The 14,018-nt window shown below is 41.2% G+C and overlaps 1 protein-coding gene across 4 annotated transcripts in view; it reads right to left on the bottom strand.

Moving 5' to 3' along the window:
• LOC124614023 (endoribonuclease Dicer-like) overlaps positions 1–14,018 on the bottom strand; it is a 444,738-nt gene that overhangs the window by 71,411 nt on the left and 359,309 nt on the right. For 3 of the 4 annotated variants that reach the window (XM_047142837.1, XM_047142839.1, XM_047142838.1), the window contains exon 17: positions 11,308–11,470. In XM_047142837.1, the coding sequence (XP_046998793.1) occupies positions 11,308–11,470 (163 nt within the window). The remainder of the gene's footprint in view (positions 1–11,307; positions 11,471–14,018) is intronic. The other variant, XM_047142840.1, reaches the window with a different exon arrangement.

Genomic DNA, 14,018 nt, shown 5'->3' with positions numbered 1-14,018 from the left:
TGGCATTTAGTTATATTTCCAAGATTGAAGGTTGCCACAGCATCATACACACCAAAATGTAGTGTATTAATTCCGACAAACACTGTTTTTGGGAGACGATGCCATATCACACTATTCAAGCACTCGTTGGGGTTCTGCGTTTTTCCGTAAAGACATTTCATCAGAAGACTTCTGTCAGCCAGATCTCTGAAAATGGGCTTTATTTCTGCCATGATGGCTGATGGTAGACTGTGGTGGTGAATGTATTTCTCTCCTGTTGTTAGTCCCCTATTGTATTTACACCAGCTGTTTTCACCTTTGGGGCACAAACCATGTTGTGGATGCTCATCCGTGGATGCGGTGTGGAAATATAAAGCCCATATAGCTCTCCTCATTTCTTCAAGATTGCCTGTATTTTGCCTGATTGCAAGGCCATAGCAGTTCTGAATGTGGTCTATTATGGAATCAGTCAATCTTCCTCTGCCATCCAAGGTTTTCCCATCATCTAGTTTTTTCCCTTTCATAACTGATTTTAACCTTCTCAGCCTGGCACCCATTCTCTTCTGCACATGTCCTATACATTCAAGTTTGCTTATATTTACACTGTTCCCATATGGTTTGCTTTCCAAAACTTCTTTGAATGCTTTAGAGTCACCATCTCCCAGATATTTGGCATAGCGAACATTATACCACTGTGAAGAGCGATGAAAAATTTTCTTCACCCCAGCTACATCCATGCCACCACTACTACCATAATAATTAGCAATACAGTCATCACTGTGTTCATTTTTCAGCCTGCCTGTGCACCTACAGTATTTAGACATTATTGCAACATCAATAACCTTGCCAGTATCAACACTAGTTGCTGTTACAACACCATTGTTGGAGGTGTGGCCCCTTTTCTGCCACGTGCCATCAAACGCCACTGTGACGTCACGACTGCCGTCATTTTCTTCCACTGCTTCTTCCACAGCAACCTGCATTGACTTCTGTGCTACATCTTCAACTGCAGATCCTAGTACATAATTGTAAGCTTCAAACTTTGAAGGTGCACTTGGAAGATTTAGAACACCACATAGCATATCACCAGCTGCTTTGCCCTTACCAATTGCTCGCAATCCATAAACTAACCTAATATTTACACTATAAAGTTCAGTTTTCTTGTATCCATTATTTACAGTTACTGAAACCGAACTTGGAAATTTACAGCTGTATTTACAAACACTGCATATTAAATTAAACTGGGCAGCCAGGCCAACATGGGATTCTACTTTCAGAGAAACGTTTCCATGACATTTTTTGCAGCACAAACTGTTTTCAAGAGCTTCGCACAATATATTCGTATCAATGAGTTCAAAAACTTCATTCCCTCTATCAAGTAAATTATATTTCTCTTCCAAATCTCTTAGTTTTTTATGAGAAGCACTGTTTTCATTTGGTGTAAGTTCGTTCGGCAAATCAGTAATAAGTGGATTCACATTTTCCAACAGTGATGATGATGAACTGCTTTGCTTTGCTAATGAATCATTATTTCTTTTCTTTTGCCAGTTCACACGCTTTTTAAATACTTTTGCTTTAGCTCTAGGCATTTTCACTGCGAAAAATGAAGCACTAAATACGAAATAACTCAACAACAACTACTTTCTTATATCACACTGTTTACAAAACAGTCCCGCCACAAAGTCAAAGAGTAACTTGAGGAAACCAGAGAGAAACATTTTCGGGCAACTAGTGTATAAATAGTCGCTGGAAACCGGGATATTTGAATTCATGTCACTTTAAAGGTACTGCCAAAAAGTTCATGGTCAGCCACGAGAGACGTGTATAACTAAAGCGCAATACCCGATCTCACAAATATATAAAAATAAAATAGTTATAATTGTAGTAGAGCTATGTATGATACGTCATTTTAAAGAGGAAACATGGCAGAATATAATACACCAATAAAAAAAATTCGATTTTTTAACCCAAAATCCGATTCCGTATCCCCTTAAGACAGGTGATGAAAACTGGTTCCTCAATACAAGCTTGAAACAAAATGCCAGATTATGGATGGCAGCACTTGTGTTTTGCAAAAATTACTATCTGTTGGGACAGTTATGGGCAGTATCTTCTGTGATGTGAGGATTGCATTCTTGTGGATCTTCTTGTACCTAGTCTAACCATAAATGCTATCCACTGCAATCACAAATTTTTTAAGCTCTGTTGTGACTCCCAATAAGCACACTGGGAGAAAGACCATCCTGCAGCATAATAATGCGCTACCCTTCATTGCTCATGTCATTGTGGAGAAAATTAGGTTTCTGAATGGCAAAGTCTCCTGAATTCTCCATACAGTTCAAAATTGGCACCCTCTTTTGCAAAAGAACAACTGGGAGCCATGGCCATGAGATACTGGAGAACACCGAGAAAGTCATGTGTCACTACCTTACAGCATATAATGTAAATGGATAGATAAAAAAGCTACTCACCAAGCAGTGGCAGGGGAAAACATACACAAAAGGGTTTAACTTTCACAATCTTTTGAGCCTGTGGTTCCTTCTTCTGGCAGAAGAGTTGAAGGGGAAGGAACAGGGGTGAAGGAAAAGGACTGGAGAGGTTTATCGAAAGCGGTAAAGTTCAGAAAAATTACCCAAAACCCCAGATCAAGGGAGTCTTACCAGATGGGATGAGATGGACAGACTGATTGTTGGGGACTCCACCAGATGACATTTGAAAACCTGAGAGCTAAAAGGTGGAAGACATGGTAAGTTGTAAGACAGAGACCTCTACTAAAACATCATGCATGAGTTAATAATAGTGAAAAGCTAAGTGCATTGTATGTAACAGAGGTGGGAGGGGGACAGTGAAAAATGAAAGATGTAGGAAACTAAATGGAGTGAAGAAAGCAGCAGTTACTGTGACAAAATGGGACATAGAAGGAATTAACAAAATTAAGGCCAGTGGGTGACGAGAACCAAGGACATGTTATAATGTTAGTTCCCACCTGCGGAGTTCTGAGAAACTGGTGTCTGGGACAAGAATCCAGATGGCACATGTGGTGAAACACACACCAAGGTCATGACTGTCGTGTTGTACAGCATGCTCTGCAACAGGATATTGTGTGTTGCCTGAATAAACCCTCTGCCTATGTCCATTTATCCTGACTGATAACTGGGTGGTAGTCAAGCTGATGTAAAAGGCCAAACAGTGTTTACATAACAGCTGATATATGACGCGTCGTTTCACACGTGGCTCTCCCCTTGATAGTATGTTTTTCCAGATACAGGGCTAGAATAGGTAGTGGTAGGAGGGTGCATAGGGCAAGTCTTGTAGCAGGGATGGCCACAGGGGTAGGAGCCATAGGGTAGGGAGATGGGTGCACAAGGAGCATAGGGTCTGACAAGGATATTGCGGAGATTGGGAGGGTGACGAAAAGTTGTTCCACATGTGGTGCGCAAAATCTCAGGCAGAATGGATCTCATTTCAGGGCATGATTTTAGGAAAACATGGCTTTGTCAAAGTATCTGATTACTACATTCAATCCCAGGATAATACTGGTTGACAAGTGGTGTGCTCCGAAGTTGTTTTTTGGAGGGATCAGCAGTACCAGGATTGGATGTGGTGATCCGAGAAATTTTCTGACCTGTCTATTTTTTGCTATTCCCCCTCCTACCTCTGTTGCATACAATGCACTTAGCTTTTCACTCTTATTAACTCACGCATGATGTTTTAGTAGTAGTCTCTGCCTTATATCTTACTGTGTCTCCCACCATTAAGCTCTCACGTTTTCAAATCTCGTCTGGTGCAGTCCCCAACAATCAGTCTTTCCTTCTCATCCCGTCAGGTAAGTCTCCCCTGACCTGAGGTTCTGGGTGACTTTCCTGAACTTTACCTGTTTCCATAAACCTCTCCATTCCTTTTCCTTCACCCCTGTTTCTTCCCTTCAACGCTTCTGCCAGAAAAAGGAACCACTGGCTCTGAAAGCTTGTAAAAGTTAAACCCTTTTGTGTGTGTGTGACCTGCCGCCGCCACTTGGTAAGTGTGATTATTTTCGTTGTAATACTTTACAACAGCCGGAAAGGGTCTCTAATACAGCAGAATGTTCACAGAACAGTATGGAAAATGTATATCAAGAAACAAGACTACATAGAAAAGCAACAGAAACAACTTCAGATTAATAGAGTGTATATGGTCAGGCTAAAAAATAAAAATCAATATTCATTTAACATACCATGAGTTATAGTATAACCCTCATATTAGTGGAGTAAATTACAGGTCACTCATAAATAGGATAGCTCACTGTTCAAAAGCCAGCTCAGCCCCCCCCCCCCCCCCCCCCCCCTGTACTGAGCAATGTGGGAATAAAAGGATTCTTTCAAGTTGCATGCTCCTAGTTGCAAATATTGTGAGACTTTATCTTGAGCAAACAATAACAGCACAAGGACATTGCTGGTATATGTATCACATACAGAAAAATTGTAAATCTTCTCACAAGTTAACAAGCCGCACAAACTAACTCAAGATTTATGTATGTAGAGTATGCAGCAAAATAATCACAGACAGCAATATAATTTCATGAACAGCAAAGTTGCCACTCACCATATAGCAGAGACGCTGAGTTACAGATAGGCACAGCAAAATGACTGTCACAAATAAGCTTTTGGTCAGAAAGGCCTTTGTCAAAAAAAGATGACACACACACACACACACACACACACACACACACACACTCTGCAGTCTCTGGCAACTGAAGCCACCACTGTTACATCCATCCTGGATTTTCCATTGGACAATATAATTTCAAGTAACTGACTATGTTGTCAAAATAGAGACATGCATCTCACATAACTTCACATAACTTTTTCACTAGCATAAGTGACAATAACAATAACACAACAGAAAATTGCCAATATAAGCAAATGCCAATTCTGTAGGTATTATTTTATTACATCAAATTTACTGTGTATTTTGTGTTCTTAATGTAAGCACATTTGTGAATGAGAATCGAAAACATAGCACAATGAGGTAAGACACAAATTGTTATAATAGAAGAACCAGAATATCATTTGACACAGACAGACTAATAAAAGTGCTATGCATCACAGCCATTGCTATGCATCACAGCCAACGTGGTGCTGGAAGAGATTGTCACATGACATAAGGCATAGTAAAAAACTTTTTAAGTACTAGTTAAATTTTTTCAGAATTATAGATTTCGTTATTTGATCCATGTTGGCATTCTATCCTTTTCCTGATTTTGTCATTATTCTATCCTGGAATTTGCTTTGTTTGATTTAGTGGTAGTAAATACTTATTAGAAAATATATGGGGTATAATATCTGATCTGCAATTATTTTAGTAAGTATGCCAATATTTTTTTCAGTATGATTTTGATAATGTGAACATACAGTGTGTGTGTGTGTGGGGGGGGGGGGGGGGGAGGTTTGGCTGTATGTGTGAACATGTACTCCTGCTAAGAAACGAGCTAGTATCTTGTGGCACCTTCCATCACCTCCACCTGTAGCAGCAGATGACAGGCTGCACAGACCAAAAAGCAGTGATCAGTGAAGCACCTGCCAGCCAAGGTACCACTGCACTCCCCCAGCACCCTTAGGTCGGCCGTGCTCTTGTAGCTCACCTGTGGTGCAATGCCACATGGCATGCGTCGCCACCTGGGGGCACACCTGCCAATGAACACACAAACAGCAGGATTCTTACCGTGCACCCACTGTCAGAGTTTGTCACTGTTAGTTAAATAAGAGGAGTGATACTGCATTTTCCACACTGCCTCCCCAAGCTGTGTGAGCTCCATGTGCTTCTGCTGACTGCGGCCACACAAAGTCTGATCCTGGATGCCTGATTCGTATCCCTAGTGTTAGCACCTGGAATACTGCACTCATTGCGATGTAAACAGTGCAGTAAAGTGAAGTGTGCCCCAAGAGTACCATGCAGTTTATTATTATTCCATCCCCGGCCATTTTGGCATCCATTTGCCACCAAGCACACCACTGAAGCGAGTTTTCATGCACCACGAGGCAGTGTTGAACAAAGGCTATAAGCCATTCATGGTCCACCGTGTCCAGAGACTTCACCAAGAGTGAGGGTCCTCCTTGGTTAAGAGGTAGTAACTTGTTAAATATTACTGTAGTTGTTAACTTCTAGGGATAATATCTCCAAACTAGCTCATGTCGTTCTTTCTGGACATCCTGTTATTTATTGTTATCTTTGTTAATTAGTGCACTACTATAGGCATGTATGCCCCCTAGGGGCTCAGAAGGGAACCTAAATTGTTTCTTCAGTCTGAATAATTAGGTGAATGTATTTTCTCTGACTAAAATGTTAGTTAACAGTGTAACTTGAAACAGTATCTACAACCTTTACATTTGTGTTATTTGCCATGCAAGCAGAATTTAATGGAATTTTTTAGTACTCGTACAGATTACTTCACACTATTTACTGCTTAGGTTCAATTGCCACTTTACACACCATGACAATATCATGTCTAAAGCATTTTGTAATATGTTTACATCATCTGATAATTTTACTGGAAAGTAAATGACAGTATCATCTGCAATAAATCTTAAAAGTCCTGCTTAGACTGCCTCTTAACTCAGCAGATGGTCTATAACATTTCCTTAGGGAACCCCAGGTGTAACTTCAGTTTCACCAGATGGCTTCTCATCAATTACTATAAACATCTCTTTGGAACTTCTACCAGATTAGGAAAGAGTTTCATTGATGAAGCTACTAAAAGCACCTTGCATTTAAGCACACATACTAAGTTTTGAGCATTTGAAAACTGTTGCCTATCTTCCAGATTTTATTCTTTCAAATCTGCCTTGTTTCTGCAATAGTGTGCACAGACAACAGTGGTCTCTTGAACAACTGATGGAATTTCATAAAAGGACATTCATTCCTGGCAGAATAAAATTCAAACGTCGAAGTGCCATCGGATTAAATAGTAATCACTAGTACAAGAAGTGAATATGTGCACCATTCAAGTTCTGTTACTTTGGAATTTATCTTCCATTTGGACTCAACAAATTCTGTGCAAGTTTCATGTTATGTGAGTTTTATAATCAATACTATTGCTTCTAATGATGCATATGTGATGTATAACATAATGGCTTTTTGGAAAACATACAGTTCTATTTTGATTCATTTCTACGCAATTTCTGTACCTTCGACTGTTGACCGAGTTAGGTTCGAGAGATGCTTTTCGCATGAAGTTCAAATATCGCTGTAGTCATTATTATTCTACTCACTGACTATTTGCATGTACAGTGTAAACAGCACAACCACCATTTTATGAAACCCACTTCTTTGATGGACCGAGATAGCTGCTTCTGCTAGAGTCAGCTTCTAAACAAGATTTTGCATGGTAATATAATTGTGAATTAATAAAGACTATGCAGTGTGAACTTAAATTTAATGATCCTTATCAATGAAGTACTTAAGGAATACTAATAGTAATTCAACCGTGAATAATTCAAAATATACATATAAGTTTTGTGACCAAATCTGGAAGGCCAAAATTTCATAGTTGTTACTCCGACTAATTTCTATTCTGCTGATACCTGTTACACAAGTCACATGTAAACATTCAGATTATTCAAATTAAAGCCTACGATTATTATAAATCTTTTAAATTGCAACTAACAATATATGAGATGGGAGTTATTGTCATACTGTTTACTAGTACTTGGAAACAAAGCACAGTTTTTGCTACTCTTGTAGTAGATGAAATTTTATAACAGTGCCTAGCAAGTGCTATTGTACCAAAATGAATTTCTTTAAATGACATTATGCTCTGACATCCACAATTGCATTATTTCTCACACCGAACACGTTTCAGTTCATTTTCTTTGTACATTTACTCACTTTGACAGCTCAATGCTAAGCAAATGTAAATAAACAAAACCGAAGTTAATTTTCAACTGTGTTTAGCATTAAGTCAAGCCTCGATCCCACCCTAAGCTGATTGCGGTACCACACACAAGGACCTCTATGAGCAGAGGGACCCTGCAATAGGAGTTGCATGATAACACCTGCCTCCAAATTGCCAGTTGGATGGGGCCTACGCTTCAACAATTTGGTTTGTAAACACTGCAAACTTCCATACACCCCAGATTGTTCACCGTGTGATTTTCGCATTGTTGGTGACCTGAAGAAAGATATGCGTGGATGTCGGTTCCAGTCAGACAAAGAAGTGGAAGAGAGGGTGCGGTTGTGGATCCATCAGTGGCCAAAAATGTTCTACGAAACAGAAATTGATCGCCCCTTTTCCCAGTTCGATAAATTTGTAAAGTTGTAGAATTTTGGAACACGTATTATGTTCGAGTATAATGACTTTCCTGGAGACTAGAAATCTACTCTGTAGGAATCAGCATGGGTTTCGAAAAAGAAGGTCGTGTGAAACCCAGCTCGCACTATTCGTCCACGAGACTCAGAGGGCCATAGACACGGGTTCACAGGTAGATGCTGTGTTTCTTGACTTCCGCAAGGCGTTCGATACAGTTCCCCACAGTCGTTTAATGAACAAAGTAAGAGCATATGGACTATCAGACCAATTGTGTGATTGGATTGAAGAGTTCCTAGATAACAGAATGCAGCATGTCATTCTCAATGGAGAGAAATCTTCTGAAGTAAGAGTGATTTCAGGTGTGCCGCAGGAAAGTGTCGTAGGACCGTTGCTATTCACAATATACATAAATGACCTTGTGGATGATATCAGAAGTTCACTGAGGCTTTTTGCAGATGATGCTGTGGTGTATCGAGAGGTTGTAACAATGGAAAATTGTACTGAAATGCAGGAGGATCTGCAGCGAATTGACGCATGGTGCAGGGAATGGCAATTGAATCTCAATGTAGACAAGTGTAATGTGCTGTGAATACATATTTAGTTACAAAATAGCAGGTCAGCAACTGGAAGCAGTTAATTCCATATATTATCTGAGAGTACGCATTAGGAGTGATTTAAAATGGAATGATCATATAAAGTTGAGCGTCGATAAAGCAGATGCCAGACTGAGATTCATTGGAAGAATCCTAAGGAAATGCAATCCGAAAACAAAGGAAGTAGGTTACAGTATGCTTGTTCGCCCATTGCTTCAATACTGCTCAGCGGTGTGGGATCCGTACCAGATAGGGTTGATAGAAGAGATAGAGAGGATCCAACGGAGAGCAGCGCGCTTCGTTTCAGGATTATTTAGTAATCGTGAAAGCGTTATGGAGATGATAGATAAACTCCAGTGGAAGACTCTGCAGGAGCGACGCTCAGTAGCTCGGTACGGGCTTTTGTTAAAGTTTCGAGAACATACCTTCACCGAAGAGTCCAGCAGTATATTGCTCCCTCCTACGTATATCTCGCGAAGAGACCATGAGGATAAAATCAGAGAGATTAGAGCCCACACAGAAGCATACAGACAATCCTTCTTTCCACGAACAATACGAGACTGGAATAGAAGGGAGAACCGATAGAGGTACTCAGGGTACCCTCCGCCACACACCGTCAGGTGGCTTGTGGAGTATGGATGTAGATGTAGATGTCTTAACACGTGTGGTGACTACTTTTGAATGGAATAATTTTATCGCCTCATTGTGGCAGGTGTTCCTGTGTTCCTATTTTCAGTTGACTGCCCCTTATACACTCCTGGAAATTGAAATAAGAACACCGTGAATTCATTGTCCCTGGAAGGGGAAACTTTATTGACACATTCCTGGGGTCAGATACATCAAATGATCACACTGACAGAACCACAGGCACATAGACACAGGCAACAGAGCATGCACAATGTCGGCACTAGTACAGTGTATATCCACCTTTCGCAGCAATGCAGGCTGCTATTCTCCCATGGAGACGATCGTAGAGATGCTGGATGTAGTCCTGTGGAACGGCTTGCCATGCCATTTCCACCTGGCGCCACAGTTGGACCAGCGTTCGTGCTGGACGTGCAGACCGCGTGAGACGACGCTTCATCCAGTCCCAAACATGTTCAATGGGGGACAGATCCGGAGATCTTGCTGGCCAGGGTAGTTGACTTACACCTTCTAGAGCACGTTGGGTGGCACGGGATACATGCGGACGTGCATTGTCCTGTTGGAACAGCAAGTTCCCTTGCCGGTCTAGGAATGGTAGAACAATGGGTTCGATGACGGTTTGGATGTACCGTGCACTATTCAGTGTCCCCTCGACGATCACCAGTGGTGTACGGCCAGTGTAGGAGATCGCTCCCCACACCATGATGCCGGGTGTTGGCCCTGTGTGCCTCGGTCGTATGCAGTCCTGATTGTGGTGCTCACCTGCACGGCGCCAAACACGCATACGACCATCATTGGCACCAAGGCAGAAGCGACTCTCATCGCTGAAGACGACACGTCTCCATTCGTCCCTCCATTCACGCCTGTCGCGACACCACTGGAGGCGGGCTGCACGATGTTGGGGCGTGAGCGGAAGACGGCCTAACGGTGTGCGGGACCGTAGCCCAGCTTCATGGAGACGGTTGCGAATGGTCCTCGCCGATACCCCAGGAGCAACAGTGTCCCTAATTTGCTGGGAAGTGGCGGTGCGGTCCCCTACGGCACTGCGTAGGATCCTACGGTCTTGGCGTGCATCCGTGCGTCGCTGCGGTCCGGTCCCAGGTCGACGGGCACGTGCACCTTCCGCCGACCACTGGCGACAACATCGATGTACTGTGGAGACCTCACGCCCCACGTGTTGAGCAATTTGGCGGTACGTCCACCCGGCCTCCCGCATGCCCACTATACGCCCTCGCTCAAAGTCCGTCAACTGCACATACGGTTCACGTCCACGCTGTCGCGGCATTCTACCAGTGTTAAAGACTGCGATGGAGCTCTGTATGCCACGGCAATCTGGCTGACACTGACGGCGGCGGTGCACAAATGCTGCGCAGCTAGCGCCATTCGACGGCCAACACCGCGGTTCCTGGTGTGTCTGCTGTGCCGTGCGTGTGATCATTGCTTGCACAGCACTCTCGCAGTGTCCGAAGCAAGTATGGTGGGTCTGACACACCGGTGTCAATGTGTTCTTTTTTCCATTTCCACGAGTGTACATGAAAATACATAAGGCTAAAGGGGGTAAAACACAAAAGAACAAAACAGAGAAATGAAACTGATATGCAAATTTTCCGTTTCATAAATCTTCAATAATGATTATTATTTTCTAAATCTGAATAACCACTGAGCAATAGTTTCCACAGACAGCATTCAACAATGACATAATGTATTAAAAACAATGTATACATAAAATATGATAATGACAACAACTAATCATGAGTGATATGATTTTTACATGGGTTTAATAGAAAATTCTGAAAGAAGGCATACCATTTGACAGAGTTCATATGCTGCCGCCAGAACAGTAAGTTTATGGAGGACTGATGGCAAGAGATGAATTTTAAGACAAAGAGCTGCAGACAGTGGAATAATATCACACAATTCAGGATTGAAATAGCTCCTCCTCTTTTGTGCATTTTTCTTCTGCCGTCTGCTGTAAATAAATCTTGCATTAATTTCTGCATAAATAAGTAACAAAAACATATCAATAAATTATGAGAAAGAATTGCTGGCCAGTGCCAAAATTTGTAGTGTGCTGACAGAATACATAAAAGTGAATGTTATACACCTCCTAGCTTGTATATCAACAAAAATACACAACATTTGAAAATGAGATATAATTAAATAGATAGAAAAAAAATCTACTCACCTTGCAGTGTAGGTGAAAACAGGTGTAAAAGATATAGAAATGTGCTAGTTTTCAGAGCCAGTGGCTCCTCCTTCAGGCAGAAGTGTTGAATGGAAAGGAAGAGGGATGAAGGAAAAGGACTGGCAAGGTTTAGGAAATGGGGACAAACACAGAAAATTCGACCTGAACCCAGGGCAGGGGAGACTTATTGGATGGGATGAAGAGGAATGAATGACCATTTGTACCTGCACCAGGTGAGATTTGGAAACACGAGAACTTGAAGGTGGAAGACAGGATAATAATTAAGATGGAGATTACTGAAAAAACACCGTGCATTAGTCGATAAGAGCAGAAAGGGAAATGTATTATACGAAGACTAATCAGAAAGTAACAAACAGTTTGAAATAAAAAATTAACGATACAGAAAAATACCACATATGGAAAGTGCTGGCTAGGAATTACAAATTTTTTTAAGAATAAAGGAAATGACGCACTGAAAGGCAGAAGTGCTGCATCATTGATAGGTACACAAACAAAAGGTACAGTGCTTTCCTAGTTTTCGGAATGAACTTCCTTTTTCGAGATGGTAAGAAAACACACACACACACACACACAGCACAAGCCTATCTCCCTACACTGTCAACTGCTCAGTCAACTGAGCACAATGTAGGGTGACAGGCGTGTATATACCAGGTGTACCGGTATGAAATGAGTGTACTTTTTTTTTTTTTTTTTTTTTTTTTTTTTTTTTTTTTTTTTTTTTTTTTTTTTAATGAAACACTAATTTTGAATTGAAAAGTAAAAACATTTTATTCAAAGTACTGACCATTGCTTGCTATACATTTTGACCACCTTTCTGGCAATTTGTAGACACCACGCCAATAGAAATGTTCGTCTTTTGAAGCAAACCAATCAGACACCCAATTTTCGACTTCTTTGTACAAATCGAAGTGTTCCTCGGCCAATGCGTGTCCAATTGATGAAAACAAATGGTAGCCGGAAGGGGCCAAGTCTGGTGAATACGGTGGGTGGGGTAGCAGCTCCCAGCCAAGTGTTTTGATTGTATCCTGAACCAGTTTTGCTTTGTGTGCAGGTGCATTGTCATGTAAAAAAAAATACTTTGCCATGTCTTCTGGCCCATTCTGGTCTTTTTTCGATCAATGCATAGTTCAAATTGATCATTGCTGTCTGTAGTGATTAGTATTTACAGTTTCACCAGGTTTTAGAAGCTCAAGATACACCACACCTTTCTGATTCCACCAAACACAGAGCACTGTCTTCTTGCCGAACCGAGCTGGTTTTGCAGTCGATGTTGATGGTTGTCCCGGATTAACCAATGATTTTTCCCTCTTAGGATTCTTAAAATAAATCCATTTTTCATCGCCAGTAACAATTTGATGCAAAATTGACTTTCTTTCATGTCTTTGAAGCAAAATTTGACAAATGGTTTTTCGGTTTTCCATCTGTCTTTCATTCAATTCATGTGGCACCCATTTTCCGCACTTTTGGACTTTTCCCATAGCTTTCAAACGGTCAGAAATTGTTTGTTGTGCAACATTTAGCAGTGCTGTTATTTGCTTCTGACTCAAAGTTCCATCTTGATCCAATATTGCTTGCAATTCGGCGTCTTCGAACTTTTTTGGTGGTCTTCCACGTTCTTCCTTTCTTACATCAAAATTATTATTTCTGAACCATTGAAACCATCTTTTGCATCTTGCTTCTGATAGAGCATGATCACCATATGCCTCGACAAGCATTCGATGCGACTCTGCAGCACTTTTTCCAAATGAAAACAAAAAATTAATGCTTTCCGCAAATCATCACTTTCTGGTACATAATTCGACACTGTTAATACGATGAAAACATATGATGTTGTTTATTCCATGACTTGATGTATACTAAATATCTTTGACAGATGTCATACCAACCAAACAAAAACAAAAAATTAAGGCTCGTTCACAACAAATGTTCCCTATCGACACATTTGTATCTTAACACTCATTTCATACTGGTGCACCTGATATATATATATCTAAAAACAAAGATGATGAGACTTACCAAACAAAAGCGCTGGCAGGTCGATAGACACACAAACAAACACAAAAAATGGTTCAAATGGCTCTGAGCACTATGGGACTCGACTGCTGAGGTCATTAGTCCCCTAGAACTTAGAACTAGTTAAACCTAACTAATCTAAGGACATCACAAACATCCATGCCCGAGGCAGGGTTCGAACCTGCGACCGTAGCGGTCTTGCGGTTCCAGACTGCAAAGCCTTTAACCGCACGGCCACTTCGGCCGGCAAACAAACACAAACATACACACAAAATTCAAGCTTTCGCAACAAACGGTT

This window comes from Schistocerca americana, chromosome 4 (genome assembly GCF_021461395.2).
Source record: "Schistocerca americana isolate TAMUIC-IGC-003095 chromosome 4, iqSchAmer2.1, whole genome shotgun sequence".
Lineage (NCBI taxonomy): Eukaryota > Metazoa > Arthropoda > Insecta > Orthoptera > Acrididae > Schistocerca > Schistocerca americana.
Note: the sequence above shows the minus strand (reverse complement) of the source record. Positions and strands in the feature narration are given on the sequence as shown.